Consider the following 23,211-nt stretch of genomic DNA (forward strand, 5'->3'; position numbering starts at 1 on the left):
CACTTTACTGTAGTTTAGGAATCTCGCCTTATGGAAGGACTGAGTTTGTACTTGTAATGGACTGGATAGGGAATGCTCAACATTCTTTGGATTCCTAATACATTTTCAACTGTCATTATTTAACGTGCTGTGTTTCAACTGTCATTATTTAACGTGCTGTGTTTCAACTGTCATTATTTAACGTGCTGTGTTTCAACTGTCATTATTTAACGTGTTGTGTTTCAACTGTCATTATTTAACGTGCTGTGTTTCAACTGTCATTATTTAACGTGCTGTGTTTCAACTGTCATTATTTAACGTGCTGTGTTCAACTGTCATTATTTAACGTGCTGTGTTTCAACTGTCATTATTTAACGTGCTGTGTTTCAACTGTCATTATTTAACGTGCTGTGTTTCAACTGTCATTATTTAACGTGCTGTGTTTCAACTGTCATTATTTAACGTGCTGTGTTTCAACTGTCATTATTTAACGTGTTGTGTTGATAATATACATACATGTGTTGTGTTACACAGGAAAATGAACAGACACAGCAGTGTTCCACCACCCCAGAAGCCAACACCTCTCAAATCTATCAAGGTGAGGTAGAACTGCAGAAAGACTGTATACTTGTATAAGAACAGGTGTACAGCAAGTCTGAATCAAACTAATACCATTTATATTTATTCTCTTGTAGGCAAAGTTCCACCGCTGCTTAAAACACAAGTTTGTCCAAGTCAGCATGATCATTCTGGTCGCAACATTGGCTTTCTGGTAAGACTTCCTGTTACAACTGAGGAGCAGATATTTATATTAGTTTCATAGTGAAACAAAAAGTATGACGGCTGTGTTAGAAAATACCTCTGGATATTGAAGCACTGCAATATACAGGTAACTGCCAAAATAGAGGAACTATAAAGTCTTACTAGGGCGTTGGGTCACCACCAGCCAGAACAGCATCAATGCACCTTGACATAGATTCTACAAGTGTCTGGAACTCTATTTGAGGGATGTGACATCATTCTTCCACCATACATTTCATCATTTGGTGTTTTGTTGACGGTGGCCTCAGGCGCCGCTCCAGAATCTACCAGAAATGTTTAATTGGGTTGAGATCTGGTGACTGAGACGGCCATGGCATATGGTTTACATCGTTTTCATGCTCATCAAACCATTCTGTGACCACTCGACCCCTGTGGATTGCCTTAAGCATGATAATATAAATAATAACTCTTTAGCATGATAATATAATATAAATAATAACCCTTTAGCATGATAATATAAATAATAACCCTTTAGCATGATAATATAAATAATAACCCTTTAGCATGATAATATAAATAATAACCCTTTAGCATGATAATATAAATAATAACCCTTTAGCATGATAATATAAATAATAACCCTTTAGCATGATAATATAATATAAATAATAACCCTTTAGCATGATAATATAAATAATAACCCTTTAGCATGATAATATAATATAAATAATAACCCTTTAGCATGATAATATAATATAAATAATAACCCTTAAGCATGATAATATAAATAATAACCCTTTAGCATGATAATATAAATAATAACCCTTTAGCATGATAATATAAATAATAACCCTTTAGCATGATAATATAAATAATAACCCTTTAGCATGATAATATAATATAAATAATAACCCTTTAGCATGATAATATAATATAAATAATAACCCTTTAGCATGATAATATAATATAAATAATAACCCTTTAGCATGATAATATAATATAAATAATAACCCTTAAGCGTGATAATATAATATAAATAATAACCCTTTAGCATGATAATATAATATAAATAATAACCTTTAAGCATGGTAATATAATATAAATAATAACCCTTTAGCATGATAATATAATATAAATAAGAACCCTTTAAGCGTGATAATATGATATAAATAATAACCTTTAAGCGTGATAATATAATATAAATAATAACCTTTAAGCATGATAATATAATATAAATAATAACCTTTAAGCGTGATAATATAATATAAATAATAACCTTTAAGCGTGATAATATAATATAAATAATAACCCTTTAGCGTGATAATATAATATAAATAATAACCCTTAAGCATGATAATATAAATAATAACCCTTAAGCATGATAATATAATATAAATAATAACCCTTAAGCATGATAATATAATATAAATAATAACCCTTTAGCATGATAATATAATATAAATAATAACCCTTAAGCATGATAATATAAATAATAACCCTTAAGCATGATAATATAATATAAATAATAACCCTTAAGCGTGATAATATAATATAAATAATAACCCTTTAGCATGATAATATAATATAAATAATAACCCGTAAGCGTGATAATATAACATAAATAACCCTTAAGCGTGATAATATAAATAATAACCCTTTAGCGTGATAATATAATATAAATAATAACCCTTTAGCGTGATAATATAATATAAATAATAAACCTTTAGCGTGATAATATAATATAAATAATAACCCTTTAGCATGATAATATAATATAAATAGTAACCCTTTAGCATGATAATATAATATAAATAGTAACCCTTTAGCATGATAATATAATATAAATAGTAACCCTTTAGCATGATAATATAATATAAATAATAACCCTTAAGCATGATAATATAATATAAATAATAACCCTTTAGCATGATAATATAATATAAATAATAACCCTTTAGCATGATAATATAAATAATAACCCTTAAGCATGATAATATAAATAATAACCCTTAAGCATGATCACATAAATAATAACCCTTAAGCATGATAATATAAATAATAACCCTTAAGCGTGATAATATAATATAAATAACCCTTAAGCGTGATAATATAATATAAATAATAACCCTTTAGCATGATAATATAATATAAATAATAACCATTTAGCATGATAATATAAATAATAACCCTTAAACATGATAATATAAATAATAACCCTTTAGCATGATAATATAATATAAATAATAACCATTTAGCATGATAATATAAATAATAACCCTTAAGCATGATAATATAAATAATAACCCTTAAGCATGATAATATAAATAATAACCCTTAAGCATGATCACATAAATAATAACCCTTAAGCATGATAATATAAATAATAACCCTTAAGCATGATAATATAATATAAATAACCCTTAAGCGTGATAATATAATATAAATAATAACCATTTAGCATGATAATATAAATAATAACCCTTAAACATGATAATATAAATAATAACCCTTTAGCATGATAATATAATATAAATAATAACCCTTAAGCATGATAATATAAATAATAACCCTTAAGCATGATAATATAAATAATAACCCTTTAGCGTGATAATATAATATAAATAATAACCCTTTAGCATGATAATATAAATAATAACCCTTAAGCATGATAATATAATATAAATAATAACCCTTAAGCATGATAATATAATATAAATAATAACCCTTTAGCGTGATAATATAATATAAATAATAACCCTTAAGCATGATAATATAAATAATAACCCTTTAGCGTGATAATATAATATAAATAATAACCCTTTAGCATGATAATATAATATAAATAATAACCCTTAAGCATGCCATGATGTTAATTGCTTAATTAACTCAGGAACCACACCTGTGTGGAAGCGACTGCTTTCAATATACTTTGTATCCCTCGTTTACTCAAGTGTTTCCATTATTTTGGCAGTTACCTCGACCTGAATATAATATAATATTGAATGCGTAAAGCTTTATCTATTCTGATAACTGTATCAGAGAAATCAAAATGTGAGAAAAGTTGACTATCAGATCAGATGGGGTGGGACGTGACTGTATAAAAGCATTGGAGAGTTTAGAATATAGAAGTTTACTATTCCTTTTCATAAATCGACACTAAGTTTTTGTTTTTTATGTACCTGCATTGTAAATCTCCTGGTCTGGGCCTGACGATGTTGTTTTTTCTTATGTCATGTTTATGAATGTGTTATGTATGAGTTATGAAGTGTTATGACGTCCCTATGTCTCTTCCACAGTTCTATTGCCATCACAGCTCTCTACATGCTGACTCTGAGAGATGACTCCGGCATGCTGTTTCCTGGAAGCACGTAAGACACACCACTGAACTGGCTTCACAGACTACAGTTGCCGCCAGCCTTTATTTGCCAAGTCTACGGTGCCAAGAATACTACTGAGACTCAAACTTTATTATCATCTGTGACAATGCTATCGAGAACTGAATGTGGAATTAATTTCAAAGGTCATATCATGTTTTTTGATTTGCAGCAACGAGACTACTGTGCATCCTCTCTACACCACAACAGTCAGGCCTACCTTAGGTAAACAACCTCTCTACACCACAACAGTCAGGCCTACCTTAGGTAAACAACCTCTACACCACAACAGTCAGGCCTACCTTAGGTAAACAACCTCTACACCACAACAGTCAGGCCTACCTTAGGTAAACATCCTCTACACCACAACAGTCAGACCTACCTTAGGTAAACATCCTCTCTACACCACAACAGTCAGGCCTACCTTAGGTAAACAACCTCTACACCACAACAGTCAGGCCTACCTTAGGTAAACAACCTCTCTACACCACAACAGTCAGGTCTACCTTAGGTAAACAACCTCTCTACACCACAACAGTCAGGCCTACCTTAGGTAAACATCCTCTACACCACAACAGTCAGGCCTACCTTAGGTAAACAACCTCTACACCACAACAGTCAGGCCTACCTTAGGTAAACATCCTCTACACCACAACAGTCAGGCCTACCTTAGGTAAACAACCTCTCTCCACCACAACAGTCAGGTCTACCTTAGGTAAACAACCTCTCTCCACCACAACAGTCAGGCCTACCTTAGGTAAACATCCTCTCTACACCACAACAGTCAGGCCTACCTTAGGTAAACAACCTCTCTCCACCACAACAGTCAGGTCTACCTTAGGTAAACAACCTCTCTCCACCACAACAGTCAGGCCTACCTTAGGTAAACATCCTCTCTACACCACAACAGTCAGGCCTACCTTAGGTAAACAACCTCTCTACACCACAACAGTCAGGTCTACCTTAGGTAAACAACCTCTCTCCACCACAACAGTCAGGTCTACCTTAGGTAAACAACCTCTCTACATCACAACAGTCAGGTCTACCTTAGGTAAACAACCTCTCTACATCACAACAGTCAGGTCTACCTTAGGTAAACATCCTCTCTACACCACAACAGTCAGACCTACCTTAGGTAAACAACCTCTCTCCACCACAACAGTCAGGCCTACCTTAGGTAAACAACCTCTCTACACCACAACAGTCAGACCTACCTTAGGTAAACAACCTCTCTACACCACAACAGTCAGGCCTACCTTAGGTAAACAACCTCTCTACACCACAACAGTCAGGCCTACCTTAGGTAAACATCCTCTCTACACCACAACAGTCAGGCCTACCTTAGGTAAACAACCTCTCTACATCACAACAGTCAGGCCTACCTTAGGTAAACAACCTCTCTCCACCACAACAGTCAGGCCTACCTTAGGTAAACAACCTCTCTACACCACAACAGTCAGGCCTACCTTAGGTAAACAACCTCTCTACACCACAACAGTCAGGCCTACCTTAGGTAAACATCCTCTACACCACAACAGTCAGGCCTACCTTAGGTAAACATCCTCTACACCACAACAGTCAGGTCTACCTTAGGTAAACAACCTCTACACCACAACAGTCAGGTCTACCTTAGGTAAACAACCTCTCTACACCACAACAGTCAGGTCTACCTTAGGTAAACATCCTCTCTACACCACAACAGTCAGGCCTACCTTAGGTAAACAACCTCTCTACACAACAACAGTCAGGCCTACCTTAGGTAAACATCCTCTCTACACCACAACAGTCAGGCCTACCTTAGGTAAACAACCTCTCTACACAACAACAGTCAGGTCTACCTTAGGTAAACAACCTCTCTACACCACAACAGTCAGGCCTACCTTAGGTAAACAACCTCTCTACACCACAACAGTCAGGCCTACCTTAGGTAAACAACCTCTCTACACCACAACAGTCAGGCCTACCTTAGGTAAACAACCTCTCTACACCACAACAGTCAGGCCTACCTTAGGTAAACAACCTCTCTACACCACAACAGTCAGGCCTACCTTAGGTAAACATCCTCTACACCACAACAGTCAGGCCTACCTTAGGTAAACATCCTCTCTACACCACAACAGTCAGGCCTACCTTAGGTAAACAACCTCTCTACACCACAACAGTCAGGCCTACCTTAGGTAAACATCCTCTCTCCACCACAACAGTCAGGCCTACCTTAGGTAAACATCCTCTACACCACAACAGTCAGGCCTACCTTAGGTAAACATCCTCTCTACACCACAACAGTCAGGCCTACCTTAGGTAAACATCCTCTCTACATCACAACAGTCAGGCCTACCTTAGGTAAACATCCTCTACACCACAACAGTCAGGCCTACCTTAGGTAAACAACCTCTCTACACCACAACAGTCAGGCCTACCTTAGGTAAACAACCTCTCTACACCACAACAGTCAGGTCTACCTTAGGTAAACAACCTCTACACCACAACAGTCAGGCCTACCTTAGGTAAACAACCTCTCTACACCACAACAGTCAGGCCTACCTTAGGTAAACATCCTCTACACCACAACAGTCAGGCCTACCTTAGGTAAACATCCTCTCTACACCACAACAGTCAGGCCTACCTTAGGTAAACATCCTCTACACCACAACAGTCAGGCCTACCTTAGGTAAACATCCTCTCTACACCACAACAGTCAGGCCTACCTTAGGTAAACAACCTCTACACCACAACAGTCAGGTCTACCTTAGGTAAACAACCTCTCTACACCACAACAGTCAGGCCTACCTTAGGTAAACAACCTCTCTACACCACAACAGTCAGGCCTACCTTAGGTAAACATCCTCTACACCACAACAGTCAGGCCTACCTTAGGTAAACATCCTCTCTACACCACAACAGTCAGACCTACCTTAGGTAAACAACCTCTCTACACCACAACAGTCAGGCCTACCTTAGGTAAACAACCTCTCTACACCACAACAGTCAGGCCTACCTTAGGTAAACAACCTCTACACCACAACAGTCAGGCCTACCTTAGGTAAACAACCTCTACACCACAACAGTCAGGCCTACCTTAGGTAAACAACCTCTCTACACCACAACAGTCAGGCCTACCTTAGGTAAACAACCTCTACACCACAACAGTCAGGCCTACCTTAGGTAAACAACCTCTCCATCACAACAGTCAGGCCTACCTTAGGTAAACAACCTCTCTACACCACAACAGTCAGGCCTACCTTAGGTAAACAACCTCTCTACACCACAACAGTCAGACCTACCTTAGGTAAACATCCTCTCTACACCACAACAGTCAGGCCTACCTTAGGTAAACAACCTCTCTCCACCACAACAGTCAGGCCTACCTTAGGTAAACAACCTCTCTACACCACAACAGTCAGGTCTACCTTAGGTAAACAACCTCTCTCCACCACAACAGTCAGGCCTACCTTAGGTAAACAACCTCTCTACACCACAACAGTCAGGTCTACCTTAGGTAAACATCCTCTACACCACAACAGTCAGGTCTACCTTAGGTAAACAACCTCTCTACACCACAACAGTCAGGCCTACCTTAGGTAAACATCCTCTACACCACAACAGTCAGGTCTACCTTAGGTAAACAACCTCTCTACACCACAACAGTCAGGCCTACCTTAGGTAAACAACCTCTCTCCACCACAACAGTCAGGTCTACCTTAGGTAAACAACCTCTCTACACCACAACAGTCAGGTCTACCTTAGGTAAACATCCTCTACACCACAACAGTCAGGCCTACCTTAGGTAAACATCCTCTCCACCACAACAGTCAGGCCTACCTTAGGTAAACAACCTCTCTACACCACAACAGTCAGGTCTACCTTAGGTAAACATCCTCTCTACACCACAACAGTCAGGTCTACCTTAGGTAAACATCCTCTCTACACCACAACAGTCAGGCCTACCTTAGGTAAACAACCTCTCTACACCACAACAGTCAGGCCTACCTTAGGTAAACAACCTCTCTCCACCACAACAGTCAGGTCTACCTTAGGTAAACAACCTCTCTCCACCACAACAGTCAGGTCTACCTTAGGTAAACAACCTCTCTACACCACAACAGTCAGGTCTACCTTAGGTAAACATCCTCTCTACACCACAACAGTCAGGCCTACCTTAGGTAAACATCCTCTACACCACAACAGTCAGGCCTACCTTAGGTAAACAACCTCTCTACACCACAACAGTCAGGCCTACCTTAGGTAAACAACCTCTCTACACCACAACAGTCAGGCCTACCTTAGGTAAACAACCTCTCTACACCACAACAGTCAGGCCTACCTTAGGTAAACATCCTCTACACCACAACAGTCAGGCCTACCTTAGGTAAACATCCTCTCTACACCACAACAGTCAGGCCTACCTTAGGTAAACAACCTCTCTCCACCACAACAGTCAGACCTACCTTAGGTAAACAACCTCTCTACACCACAACAGTCAGGTCTACCTTAGGTAAACAACCTCTCTACACCACAACAGTCAGACCTACCTTAGGTAAACAACCTCTCTACACCACAACAGTCAGGTCTACCTTAGGTAAACAACCTCTACACCACAACAGTCAGGCCTACCTTAGGTAAACATCCTCTACACCACAACAGTCAGGCCTACCTTAGGTAAACAACCTCTCTACACCACAACAGTCAGGTCTACCTTAGGTAAACATCCTCTCTACACCACAACAGTCAGGCCTACCTTAGGTAAACAACCTCTCTACACCACAACAGTCAGACCTACCTTAGGTAAACAACCTCTCTACACCACAACAGTCAGGCCTACCTTAGGTAAACAACCTCTCTACACAACAACAGTCAGGCCTACCTTAGGTAAACAACCTCTCTACACCACAACAGTCAGACCTACCTTAGGTAAACAACCTCTCTACACCACAACAGTCAGGCCTACCTTAGGTAAACAACCTCTCTACACCACAACAGTCAGGCCTACCTTAGGTAAACAACCTCTCTACACCACAACAGTCAGGCCTACCTTAGGTAAACAACCTCTACACCACAACAGTCAGGCCTACCTTAGGTAAACAACCTCTCTACACCACAACAGTCAGGCCTACCTTAGGTAAACAACCTCTACACCACAACAGTCAGGCCTACCTTAGGTAAACAACCTCTCCATCACAACAGTCAGGCCTACCTTAGGTAAACAACCTCTCTACACCACAACAGTCAGGCCTACCTTAGGTAAACAACCTCTCTACACCACAACAGTCAGACCTACCTTAGGTAAACAACCTCTCTACACCACAACAGTCAGGCCTACCTTAGGTAAACAACCTCTCTCCACCACAACAGTCAGGCCTACCTTAGGTAAACAACCTCTCTACACCACAACAGTCAGGTCTACCTTAGGTAAACAACCTCTCTCCACCACAACAGTCAGGCCTACCTTAGGTAAACAACCTCTCTACACCACAACAGTCAGGTCTACCTTAGGTAAACATCCTCTACACCACAACAGTCAGGTCTACCTTAGGTAAACAACCTCTCTACACCACAACAGTCAGGCCTACCTTAGGTAAACATCCTCTACACCACAACAGTCAGGTCTACCTTAGGTAAACAACCTCTCTACACCACAACAGTCAGGTCTACCTTAGGTAAACAACCTCTCTACACCACAACAGTCAGGTCTACCTTAGGTAAACATCCTCTACACCACAACAGTCAGGCCTACCTTAGGTAAACATCCTCTCCACCACAACAGTCAGGCCTACCTTAGGTAAACAACCTCTCTACACCACAACAGTCAGGTCTACCTTAGGTAAACATCCTCTACACCACAACAGTCAGGTCTACCTTAGGTAAACAACCTCTCTACACCACAACAGTCAGGCCTACCTTAGGTAAACATCCTCTACACCACAACAGTCAGGTCTACCTTAGGTAAACAACCTCTCTACACCACAACAGTCAGGCCTACCTTAGGTAAACAACCTCTCTCCACCACAACAGTCAGGTCTACCTTAGGTAAACAACCTCTCTACACCACAACAGTCAGGTCTACCTTAGGTAAACATCCTCTACACCACAACAGTCAGGCCTACCTTAGGTAAACATCCTCTCCACCACAACAGTCAGGCCTACCTTAGGTAAACAACCTCTCTACACCACAACAGTCAGGTCTACCTTAGGTAAACATCCTCTCTACACCACAACAGTCAGACCTACCTTAGGTAAACAACCTCTCTCCACCACAACAGTCAGGTCTACCTTAGGTAAACATCCTCTACATCACAACAGTCAGGCCTACCTTAGGTAAACAACCTCTCTACACCACAACAGTCAGGTCTACCTTAGGTAAACAACCTCTCTCCACCACAACAGTCAGGCCTACCTTAGGTAAACAACCTCTCTACACCACAACAGTCAGGCCTACCTTAGGTAAACAACCTCTCTCCACCACAACAGTCAGGCCTACCTTAGGTAAACATCCTCTCTACACCACAACAGTCAGGCCTACCTTAGGTAAACAACCTCTCTCCACCACAACAGTCAGGCCTACCTTAGGTAAACATCCTCTCTACACCACAACAGTCAGACCTACCTTAGGTAAACATCCTCTCTCCACCACAACAGTCAGGCCTACCTTAGGTAAACAACCTCTCCATCACAACAGTCAGGCCTACCTTAGGTAAACAACCTCTCTACACCACAACAGTCAGGTCTACCTTAGGTAAACAACCTCTCTACACCACAACAGTCAGGCCTACCTTAGGTAAACAACCTCTCTACACCACAACAGTCAGGCCTACCTTAGGTAAACATCCTCTACACCACAACAGTCAGGCCTACCTTAGGTAAACATCCTCTCCACCACAACAGTCAGGCCTACCTTAGGTAAACAACCTCTCTACACCACAACAGTCAGGCCTACCTTAGGTAAACAACCTCTCTCCACCACAACAGTCAGGCCTACCTTAGGTAAACAACCTCTCTACACCACAACAGTCAGACCTACCTTAGGTAAACAACCTCTCTACACCACAACAGTCAGGCCTACCTTAGGTAAACAACCTCTCTCCACCACAACAGTCAGGCCTACCTTAGGTAAACAACCTCTCTACACCACAACAGTCAGACCTACCTTAGGTAAACAACCTCTCTACACCACAACAGTCAGGCCTACCTTAGGTAAACAACCTCTCTACATCACAACAGTCAGGCCTACCTTAGGTAAACAACCTCTCCATCACAACAGTCAGGCCTACCTTAGGTAAACAACCTCTACACCACAACAGTCAGGCCTACCTTAGGTAAACATCCTCTCCACCACAACAGTCAGGCCTACCTTAGGTAAACAACCTCTCTCCACCACAACAGTCAGGCCTACCTTAGGTAAACAACCCATAAATGCTCTTTATATAGTTTTACTTTCATCATAGTAACGTTGTGATGTCTCATTCAATTCTATTGTACAAAGAGGTCTGTCATGAGTAGTCCTTTCTGTGGAAATTGACCCTTGTTTGTTTATGTGTTTGTTTGTTTATGTATTAGTAAGCCCAACCACCCCCCCTGTCCCGTGGACCCCTGATGTGGACTTCTGTAGCCTGATCTACTGTGAAGAAGTGTTCTGCTGTCCCACTACAGCCTCCATGGATAATACCAGCACCATCTCTCCTGCCCTGCTCTCCTCCACTGTATCTCCCTCTACCGGGCCCTCTCTAGCAGGTGAGCTGGCTACTCCCTGTCTTCATTTACCAACAGCAGTCACCACTGTATCTCTTTCTTCATGCTAGCTTATCTTGCCGTAAAACCTTCATGTTGACGACCTTGAATGAGACGTAATTCTGCTGCTCTATAAAGTGTTGGCATTGTGCTGCTTGTGACATGCAGTAATCCCACTTGTTTTGGTTCCAATTCTGCCTTCTCAGATAAAGGGAAAGACAAATTCAATGACGAAATCAAAGGTGCCGGAGATTGTAAGTCAAATTCTATCACATACGTTTGAAGACACATTTTAATGCTAATCCAAATATGTTATTTTCAGAGTTTTCTGAGTTTATTTCACAATACTTTTAGAGTATGACATCAGATTGTTGTTCTATTTTCAGGGACAAACACAACGATAAAGTCTTTTTTGATCAAAGAAAACGAACAGATCATTGACTCTCGGTACTGTGAGAGGGGAAGCTGTGGGTACGTATTCAGTCAGTTTGAACTCATTTATAGATTTAAAATCCAACTGCCAAACTGATGGTATATTTCATCTCCATTCAGGTCAGGAAACTACTCCTTCCAAATCCCTATCAGCAAGTTCGTCCCGACCAACATGCGTGTCACTGTCCAGATGAAGTGAGTAGGCGGGACATGCTTCCTCTCGTCTCCGCTTTGTTTTCCACTTCAATAATTCAATAGGACTTGTCTTCCCACTGCAGTGGGGACAGATTGGCATTGACTGTGGACTCTGGAAGGAGCAGGGGAGAGTTTCCCAGAGGTTATTTTACCTCAGGGGCTGATGATGGTCTGAATCCTCCCAGACATTCAGAGTCCATGCACGGGGGACTTGTGGGGGCTTGCGAGTCAAAGGGATCCATTTAATCCTTAGTGCAGTAGGGTGCGATTTGGAATTTAAAGGCAGTGTTTCCGGGCATTTGCGGAGACTGTCGTTACGTAGTTGCTGCGTATGTCGTCTCAATGGGAAATGACCTTTAAATGTCAATCACACTATACCGCGGATCTTCAGCGCTTCGGATTGAATCGAGCGTTGAAGCTTTGTCTGAATCAGACATTGGACCCAGTCTGGCAGGAGTTCCTGTTCTGTATGAGGAGATGAAGGCCTCTAAGACAGAGCTGCAGAAGGCACATTCTCTCATTGTTGCTCACACTAATTACAAATGGTCACAGAGCACTTGGTACTTGCACCGTGGGTTTGTTGTAAGTACCGTAAATGACCACTGGGTGTCTCCTCTCCTCTGACGCAGTACTACAGAGCTGCTGGTTGTCCACCTGTGTCATCACGATGAGACGTTCGAATGCTCTGCCTTGATGGACCATGATCAAACCAACGAAGAAAACAATTTCATAAATACACAGGTATGGCATCCACAGACAATACTATACTGTGGTTGCTCTCTGTATGATAATTGCAAACTCTCTGCTCTTTGTATAATAAAAAGTAAGAAAGAAAGAGAGTAAACAGGTTGAATGTGTTTCTGTTTTGTTCTCTCCAGGGCTACGTCCATGAATGGCCTCTGCCAGTGTCTCGAGTCTACAGGAGCTCCTACCACTTCCGCTCAGCAGTGGCTGTAAGAACTAAAAGATTTCTCAATGTGTCGTTTCCTAAAATATCAATGTCAAACGACACTGTCCCAGTAGCCTCACAACTACTACGTGTTGTATGTTGTGGGGGGAAAACGACCCGATCTGATAACCACAATCTAACAGAGTTGTTAAACATTACTATGTTATAACCACCCCCTCCATTTACTCAACCCACCGTAATGCTCTCGTCTCACCGTAATGCTCTCGTCTCACCGTAATGCTCCCGTCTCACCGTAATGCTCTCGTCTCACCGTAATGCTCTCGTCTCACCGTCTCACCGTAATGCTCTCGTCTCACCGTCTCACCGTAATGCTCTCGTCTCACCGTAATGCTCCCGTCTCACCGTAATGCTCTCGTCTCACCGTCTCACCGTAATGCTCTCGTCTCACCGTAATGCTCTCGTCTCACCGTAATGCTCTCGTCTCACCGTAATGCTCCCGTCTCACCGTAATGCTCTCGTCTCACCGTAATGCTCTCGTCTCACCGTAATGCTCTCGTCTCACCGTAATGCTCTCGTCTCACCGTAATGCTCTCGTCTCACCGTCTCACCGTAATGCTCTCGTCTCACCGTCTCACCGTAATGCTCTCGACTCACCCGTAATGCTCCCGTCTCACCGTAATGCTCTCGTCTCACCGTCTCACCGTAATGCTCTCGTCTCACCGTCTCACCGTAATGCTCTCGTCTCACCCGTAATGCTCCCGTCTCACCGTAATGCTCTCGTCTCACCGTCTCACCGTAATGCTCTCGTCTCACCGTCTCACCGTAATGCTCTCGTCTCACCCGTAATGCTCCCGTCTCACCGTAATGCTCTCGTCTCACCCGTAATGCTCTCGTCTCACCGTAATGCTCTCGTCTCACCGTCTCACCGTAATGCTCTCGTCTCACCGTAATGCTCTCGTCTCACCGTCTCACCGTAATGCTCTCGTCTCACCGTAATGCTCTCGTCTCACCGTCTCACCGTAATGCTCTCGTCCCACCGTAATGCTCTCGTCTCACCGTCTCCCCGTAATGCTCTCGTCTCACCGTAATGCTCTCGTCTCACCGTCTCCCCGTAATGCTCTCGTCTCACCGTCCCACCGTAATGCTCTCGTCTCACCGTAATGCTCTCGTCTCACCGTCTCCCCGTAATGCTCTCGTCTCACCGTAATGCTCTCGTCTCACCGTCTCCCCGTAATGCTCTCGTCTCACCGTAATGCTCTCGTCTCACCGTCTCCCCGTAATGCTCTCGTCTCACCGTAATGCTCTCGTCTCACCGTAATGCTCTCGTCTCACCGTCTCCCCGTAATGCTCTCGTCTCACCGTAATGCTCTCGTCTCACCGTCTCCCCGTAATGCTCTCGTCTCACCGTAATGCTCTCGTCTCACCGTCTCACCGTAATGCTCTCGTCTCACCGTCTCCCCGTAATGCTCTCGTCTCACCGTAATGCTCTCGTCTCACCGTCTCACCGTAATGCTCTCGTCTCACCGTAATGCTCTCGTCTCACCGTCTCACCGTAATGCTCTCGTCTCACCGTCTCACCGTAATGCTCTCGTCTCACCGTCTCCCCGTAATGCTCTCGTCTCACCGTCTCGCCGTAATGCTCTCGTCTCACCGTCTCACCGTAATGCTCTCGTCTCACCGTCTCACCGTAATGCTCTCGTCTCACCCGTAATGCTATCGTCTCACCGTAATGCTCCCGTCTCACCGTCTCACCGTAATGCTCTCGTCTCACCGTCTCCCCGTAATGCTCTCGTCTCACCGTCTCGCCGTAATGCTCTCGTCTCACCGTCTCACCGTAATGCTCTCGTCTCACCGTCTCACCGTAATGCTCTCGTCTCACCCGTAATGCTCTCGTCTCACCGTAATGCTCTCGTCTCACCGTAATGCTCTCGTCTCACCCGTAATGCTCTCGTCTCACCGTAATGCTCTCGTCTCACCCGTAATGCTCCCGTCTCACCCGTAATGCTCTCGTCTCACCGTAATGCTCTCGTCTCACCGTAATGCTCTCGTCTCACCGTAATGCTCTCGTCTCACCCGTAATGCTCTCGTCTCACCCGTAATGCTCTCGTCTCACCCGTAATGCTCTCGTCTCACCCGTAATGCTCTCGTCTCACCCGTAATGCTCTCGTCTCACCCGTAATGCTCTCGTCTCACCGGTAATGCTCTCGTCTCACCGTAATGCTCTCGTCTCACCCGTAATGCTCTCGTCTCACCCGTAATGCTCTCGTCTCACCCGTAATGCTCTCGTCTCACCCGTAATGCTCTCGTCTCACACTGGTATTGGAAACTGAACAAGAGTTCACAACTGTCACTGTAGGCTACCCAGAGATGTTATTTTAATGTTGTAACAGACTTTGACTACACCCTGTCATTGTCATGGTTTAGTAGTCTATGCCAGATGTCCTATGCTTACGATGGCATACAGTCAAATGTGTATGTGTGTGTGTGGTTGATTTGAGGATTTGCTTCCGACCAAAACAGACTGTAAATCCTCTCTATCTCAGAGAGGAAGAGGTGAAGCGAGAGGTTTTACTCTGCTCAAAATCTGCCCACAAAAGTGAGGAATTTTTGTATGAAAGTCAATGAGAGAGTGTCGAATTTGGTCAACAAAAAAATGTCATTTGTATTTTGCTACGTGAGGCTTGTTTGATCGGATAAAATTTTCGTAATGGTTAGGTTGTTAAACGGATATAAGTGAACGCCCGTGGCATTTCAGCAAAAAAAGACTTTATATCGGATTTGTGACTGTTGTCATAGGGATAGATGGAGAACTCAACATGGCTATAACCCATTTTAGCATGGGTATTGCCATTGAGGGCTTCCACCATTTTAAAGTAGTCAACTGGGTGGGGATTCCTATGAGATGGAAGCAATCTCCCAATGAAGAGGAAGAGAATTGACTACTTTAAAATGGAGATGCTGCCCATGCTGGCACAGAAGCTAAAATGGCACAGATACAAAGATGAGTCCTCTATCTATCTCTAAGGCCTGTTGTGCACACGCCTATCTACCCTGTCATTGGCTAGAATGGTTCCACCTGATCTCGCCTCCTCACGCTTGCCTTCCGTCTTTGAGGACTTGTACAGTATTTCCACTGTTAGAGCCGTCACTTGTCAATGTAATAGACAATCTTGGTCTATCTCCATCCAGGGCCAGGCAGACTGCAATACCGACCGTGGCTTCATGGGGGCGCTGTTCACAGACTACCATTTCAACTTCTACCGGAGGTGTGAGTGAGGAAGAAGAAGACCTCATACTGTAGTTCCTCTGGCAGGCCAGCCAGTGTCCAATGACAAGTGTGTCAATGCTTCTCTTCATGATGTATGGCAACTGTAATAATTCATCCACTTTGTATTGTTTTTCTATGAAATGTCCTGATTTGTTGATGAGATTGTTGTATATAATCTCTTTTACAAGGACTGTATAAGAGCATATTTATTGATACAGAATTACAGTAGGAAAGAGTCGTTTGATTCACTTTGCCTTGTGACAATTCTTGCACTATGTGAAAAGAGATTTGAATTGGAACAGACCTGAATTATGGATCATTTAGTTTTCAGTAGAATGTAACGCAGTATAACAGGTTATTGATTACTCATTAAACTATACATTGATCATGTCACACTGTTGGCACACAGGAGGACAGGATGAGTCCCAGAGTAAAATAGTACTTATATTTCATACTTGACTGTGTAGGAAGCGATTACATTTCTTTCAGAAAGTAATTGTTGGATTCTGTGTTACTGCATCATTTCCTAGTAAATACCAGGTAAATACCAGGTAAATACCAGGTAAATACCATTGGAAACTGTCAAATAAAGTACTGAATTCTCTGTTCTGAAGCAGCTACTTCCATCCAGGGTCAACTTTATCATTCAGACGCACATTTAGAATGGCGTCAGTAGCCTACAACACACACCACTGCCAACACAACCTTTAAACCAACGGCTACAAGGTATTCTAACCAATAGAGATCAATCAAGTTTATTTTATATAGCCCTTCGTACATCAGCTAATATCTCGAAGTGCTGTACAGAAACCCAGCCTAAAACCCCAAACAGCAAGCAATGCAGGTGTAGAAGCACGTCTGAGATGTCTGCTCTCCTCTATTCTAACCAATAGAGATGTCTCCCTGTGTCATCTCCTCTATTCTGGCCAATAGAGATGTCTCCTCTCCTCTATTCTAACCAATGTCTCCCTGTCTCCTCTCCTCTATTCTAACCAATAGAGATGTCTCCTCTCCTCTTTTCTAACCAATAGAGATGTCTCCTCTCCTCTCCTCTATTCTGGCCAATAGAGATGTCTCCTCTCCTCTATTCTAACCAATGTCTCCCTGTCTCCTCTCCTCTTTTCTAACCAATAGAGATGTCTCCCTGTCTCCTCTCCTCTATTCTAACCAATAGAGATGTCTCCTCTTTTCTATTCTAACCAATAGAGATGTCTCCTCTCTCCTCTATTCTAACCAATAGAGATGTCTCCTTCTCCTCTCCTCTATTCTGGCCAATAGAGATGTCTCCTTCTCCTCTATTCTAACCAATAGAGATGTCTCCTCTCTCCTCTATTCTAACCAATAGAGATGTCTCCTTCTCCTCTATTCTAACCAATAGAGATGTCTCCTCTCTCCTCTATTCTAACCAATAGAGATGTCTCCTCTCTCCTCTATTCTAACCAATAGAGATGTCTCCTCTCTCCTCTATTCTAACCAATAGAGATGTCTCCTCTCTCCTCTATTCTAACCAATAGAGATGTCTCCTCTCCTCTATTCTAACCAATAGAGATGTCTCCTTCTCCTCTTCTCTATTCTAACCAATAGAGATGTCTCCTCTATTCTAACCAATAGAGATGTCTCCCTGTCTCCTCTCCTCTATTCTAACCAATAGAGATGTCTCCTCTCCTATTTTCTAACCAATAGAGATGTCTCCTCTCCTCTCCTCTATTCTGGCCAATAGAGATGTCTCCTCTCCTCTATTCTAACCAATGTCTCCCTGTCTCCTCTCCTCTTTTCTAACCAATAGAGATGTCTCCCTGTCTCCTCTCCTCTATTCTAACCAATAGAGATGTCTCCTCTTTTCTATTCTAACCAATAGAGATGTCTCCTCTCTCCTCTATTCTAACCAATAGAGATGTCTCCTTCTCCTCTCCTCTATTCTGGCCAATAGAGATGTCTCCTTCTCCTCTATTCTAACCAATAGAGATGTCTCCTTCTCCTCTATTCTAACCAATAGAGATGTCTCCTCTTTTCTATTCTAACCAATAGAGATGTCTCCTCTCTCCTCTATTCTAACCAATAGAGATGTCTCCTTCTCCTCTCCTCTATTCTGGCCAATAGAGATGTCTCCTTCTCCTCTATTCTAACCAATAGAGATGTCTCCTCTCTCCTCTATTCTAACCAATAGAGATGTCTCCTTCTCCTCTATTCTAACCAATAGAGATGTCTCCTCTCTCCTCTATTCTAACCAATAGAGATGTCTCCTCTCTCCTCTATTCTAACCAATAGAGATGTCTCCTCTCTCCTCTATTCTAACCAATAGAGATGTCTCCTCTCCTCTATTCTAACCAATAGAGATGTCTCCTTCTCCTCTTCTCTATTCTAACCAATAGAGATGTCTCCTCTATTCTAACCAATAGAGATGTCTCCCTGTCTCCTCTCCTCTATTCTAACCAATAGAGATGTCTCCTCTCCTCTTTTCTAACCAATAGAGATGTCTCCTCTCCTCTCCTCTATTCTGGCCAATAGAGATGTCTCCTTCTCCTCTATTCTAACCAATATAGATGTCTCCTCTCTCCTCTATTCTAACCAATAGAGATGTCTCCTTCTCCTCTATTCTAACCAATAGAGATGTCTCCTCTCTCCTCTATTCTAACCAATAGAGATGTCTCCTCTCTCCTCTATTCTAACCAATAGAGATGTCTCCTCTCTCCTCTATTCTAACCAATAGAGATGTCTCCTCTCTCCTCTATTCTAACCAATAGAGATGTCTCCTCTCTCCTCTATTCTAACCAATAGAGATGTCTCCTTCTCCTCTTCTCTATTCTAACCAATAGAGATGTCTCCTCTATTCTAACCAATAGAGATGTCTCCCTGTCTCCTCTCCTCTATTCTAACCAATAGAGATGTCTCCTCTTTTCTATTCTAACCAATAGAGATGTCTCCTCTCTCCTCTATTCTAACCAATAGAGATGTCTCCTTCTCCTCTCCTCTATTCTGGCCAATAGAGATGTCTCCTTCTCCTCTATTCTAACCAATATAGATGTCTGCTCTCTCCTCTATTCTAACCAATAGAGATGTCTCCTTCTCCTCTATTCTAACCAATAGAGATGTCTCCTCTCTCCTCTATTCTAACCAATAGAGATGTCTCCTCTCTCCTCTATTCTAACCAATAGAGATGTCTCCTCTCTCCTCTATTCTAACCAATAGAGATGTCTCCTCTCTCCTCTATTCTAACCAATAGAGATGTCTCCTCTCCTCTATTCTAACCAATAGAGATGTCTCCTTCTCCTCTTCTCTATTCTAACCAATAGAGATGTCTCCTCTATTCTAACCAATAGAGATGTCTCCTGCTCTCCATGGCTCTCTAACACCTCAGTTAACATGTGGTTGAGGTGATGTACTCAGACAAGCAACACCAGAGAGAAGGGAAGAGATGACCAAGGAGATGGAGGGATAGATGGGGATGGAGAGAGATGGGGATGGAGAGATAGATGGGGATGGAGAATGGAGGGAGAGATGGGAGAGATGGAGGATGGAGGATGGAGAGAGAGATGGGGGATGGAGAGAGAGATGGGGGATGGAGAGAGAGATGGGGGATGGAGAGAGAGATGGGGGATGGAGAGAGAGATGGGGGATGGAGAGAGAGATGGGGATGGAGAGAGAGATGGGGGATGGAGAGAGAGATGGGGGATGGAGAGAGAGATGGGGGATGGAGAGAGAGATGGGGGATGGAGGGATAGATGGGGGATGGAGAGAGAGATGGGGGATGGAGGGATAGATGGGGGATGGAGAGAGAGATGGGGGATGGAGAGAGAGATGGGGGATGGAGGGATAGATGGGGGATGGAGAGAGAGATGGGGGATGGAGAGATAGATGGGGGATGGAGGGAGAGATGGGGGATGGAGAGAGAGATGGGGGATGGAGAGAGAGATGGGGGATGGAGAGAGAGATGGGGGAGGGAGAGAGAGATGGGGGATGGAGAGAGAGATGGGGATGGAGAGAGAGATGGGGGATGGAGAGAGAGATGGGGGATGGAGGGATAGATGGGGGATGGAGAGAGAGATGGGGGATGGAGAGAGAGATGGGGGATGGAGGGATAGATGGAGAGAGAGATGGGGGATGGAGAGATAGATGGGGGATGGAGGGAGAGATGGGGGATGGAGGGATAGATGGGGATGGAGAGAGAGATGGGGGATGGAGAGAGAGATGGGGGATGGAGAGAGAGATGGGGGATGGAGAGAGAGATGGGGGATGGAGGGATAGATGGGGGATGGAGGGATAGATGGGGGATGGAGGGATAGATGGGGGATGGAGGGATAGATGGGGGATGGAGGGATAGATGGGGGATGGAGGGATAGATGGGGGATGGAGAGAGAGATGGGGGATGGAGGGATAGATGGAGGGATAGATGGGGGATGGAGGGATAGATGGGGGATGGAGGGATAGATGGGGGATGGAGAGAGAGATGGGGGATGGAGAGAGAGATGGGGGATGGAGGGATAGATGGGGGATGGAGGGAGAGATGCGGGATGGAGGGAGAGATGGGGGATGGAGGGAGAAGTGGGGGATGGGGAGAGAGATGGGGGATGGAGAGAGAGAGATGGGGGATGGAGGGAGAGATGGCGGATGGAGGGAGAGATGCGGGATGGAGGGAGAAGTGGGGGATGGGGAGAGAGATGGGGGATGGAGAGAGAGAGATGGGGGATGGAGGGAGAGATGGCGGATGGAGGGAGAGATGCGGGATGGAGGGAGAAGTGGGGGATGGGGAGAAGTGGGGGATGGGGGGAGAGATGGGGGATGGGGGGAGAGATGGGGGATGGAGAGAGAGATGGGGATGGAGAGAGAGATGGGGGATGGAGAGAGAGATGGGGGATGGAGAGAGAGATGGGGGATGGAGGGATAGATGGGGGATGGAGAGAGAGATGGGGGATGGAGGGATAGATGGGGGATGGAGAGAGAGATGGGGGATGGAGAGAGAGATGGGGGATGGAGGGATAGATGGGGGATGGAGAGAGAGATGGGGGATGGAGAGATAGATGGGGGATGGAGAGATAGATGGGGGATGGAGAGAGAGATGGGGGATGGAGAGAGAGATGGGGGATGGAGAGAGAGATGGGGGATGGAGAGAGAGATGGGGGATGGAGAGAGAGATGGGGGAGGGAGAGAGAGATGGGGATGGAGAGAGAGATGGGGGATGGAGAGAGAGATGGGGGATGGAGAGAGAGATGGGGGATGGAGGGATAGATGGGGGATGGAGAGAGAGATGGGGGATGGAGAGAGAGATGGGGGATGGAGAGAGAGATGGGGGATGGAGGGATAGATGGGGGATGGAGAGAGAGATGGGGGATGGAGAGATAGATGGGGGATGGAGGGAGAGATGGGGGATGGAGGGATAGATGGGGATGGAGAGAGAGATGGGGGATGGAGAGAGAGATGGGGGATGGAGAGAGAGATGGGGGATGGAGGGATATATGGGGATGGAGGGATAGATGGGGGATGGAGGGATAGATGGGGGATGGAGGGATAGATGGGGGATGGAGGGATAGATGGGGGATGGAGGGATAGATGGGGGATGGAGAGAGAGATGGGGGATGGAGGGATAGATGGAGGGATAGATGGGGGATGGAGGGATAGATGGGGGATGGAGGGATAGATGGGGGATGGAGAGAGAGATGGGGGATGGAGAGAGAGATGGGGGATGGAGGGATAGATGGGGGATGGAGGGAGAGATGCGGGATGGAGGGAGAGATGGGGGATGGAGGGAGAAGTGGGGGATGGGGAGAGAGATGGGGGATGGAGAGAGAGAGATGGGGGATTGGGGGAGAGATGGGGGATGGAGGGAGAGATGGGGGATGGAGGGAGAGATGGGGATTGGGGGATGGAGGGAGAGATGAGGGAGAAATGGGATGGAGGAAGAAATAGGGGATGGAGGGATAGATGGGGAATGGAGGGAGGGATGGGGGATGGAGTGAGGGATGAGGGGGGGATGGAGGGAGGGATGGGGGATGGAGTGAGGGATGAGGGGGGGATGGAGGGAGAAAAGTTGGTTGGAGTGGATTAGAGATGTTAGGACAGACGATAGGTGGACGCTGTAGGTCTGAATGAATTAGCTGTGTGTTACGGAGCAATGATGCCCCCAGTATTATCTGGATGAAGCACAGGACCACACCGCCATTCATTTAGTCATCAACTCATTCATTCAAACTAAACAACAAAATATCCGTCAACAGACATGACGTGGTCCTTACAACCAAAACACAGAGGTACACGTTGACACACAACCCGTCTGTGTGTGTTTTATGACTTATTCAGGCGCAACCCAAGCAGCACTCTGAAAGACTAATTAGGTGCCAGTAGACGGCGTGGAGAATGAAGGCCGGAAGATTTAGAAGACACGTCCTTCTGCTCTACCTGGAGTGATGGGAGACACATCCTTCTGCTCTACCTGGAGTGATGGGAGAAACTGTAGAAGATGCTGCTGCATTATTGATGAACAGTGAAGACACTGGTTAGCCAGGCGGTTAGGAGTAGGCTGTGGCTGACAGGGGTGTAGGCAGAGAGAGTCAGAGAGGGTAGGCTGGGAC

At 44.3% G+C, this 23,211-nt stretch overlaps 1 protein-coding gene across 4 annotated transcripts in view; it reads left to right on the plus strand.

Annotated features, from left to right (window-relative positions):
* Nucleotides 1–17,254, plus strand: part of LOC120031916 (myelin regulatory factor-like protein) — a 39,358-nt gene extending 22,104 nt beyond the window's left edge. For 3 of the 4 annotated variants that reach the window (XM_038977767.1, XM_038977765.1, XM_038977769.1), the window contains 11 exons: nt 514–577; nt 675–751; nt 4,038–4,109; nt 4,288–4,340; nt 11,670–11,843; nt 12,047–12,094; nt 12,227–12,311; nt 12,393–12,467; nt 13,097–13,208; nt 13,346–13,420; nt 16,567–17,254. In XM_038977767.1, coding sequence (XP_038833695.1) covers nt 514–577; nt 675–751; nt 4,038–4,109; nt 4,288–4,340; nt 11,670–11,843; nt 12,047–12,094; nt 12,227–12,311; nt 12,393–12,467; nt 13,097–13,208; nt 13,346–13,420; nt 16,567–16,653 — 922 coding nt within the window. In that variant the 3' untranslated portion in view covers nt 16,654–17,254. Of the gene's footprint in view, nt 1–513; nt 578–674; nt 752–4,037; nt 4,110–4,287; nt 4,341–10,356; nt 10,391–11,669; nt 11,844–12,046; nt 12,095–12,226; nt 12,312–12,392; nt 12,468–13,096; nt 13,209–13,345; nt 13,421–16,566 lie in introns of all 4 variants that reach the window. The other variant, XM_038977768.1, reaches the window with a different exon arrangement.
* Nucleotides 17,255–23,211: the final 5,957 nt, after the last annotated feature.

Source organism: Salvelinus namaycush, chromosome 38 (assembly GCF_016432855.1).
Source record: "Salvelinus namaycush isolate Seneca chromosome 38, SaNama_1.0, whole genome shotgun sequence".
Classification (NCBI taxonomy): Eukaryota; Metazoa; Chordata; class Actinopteri; order Salmoniformes; family Salmonidae; genus Salvelinus; species Salvelinus namaycush.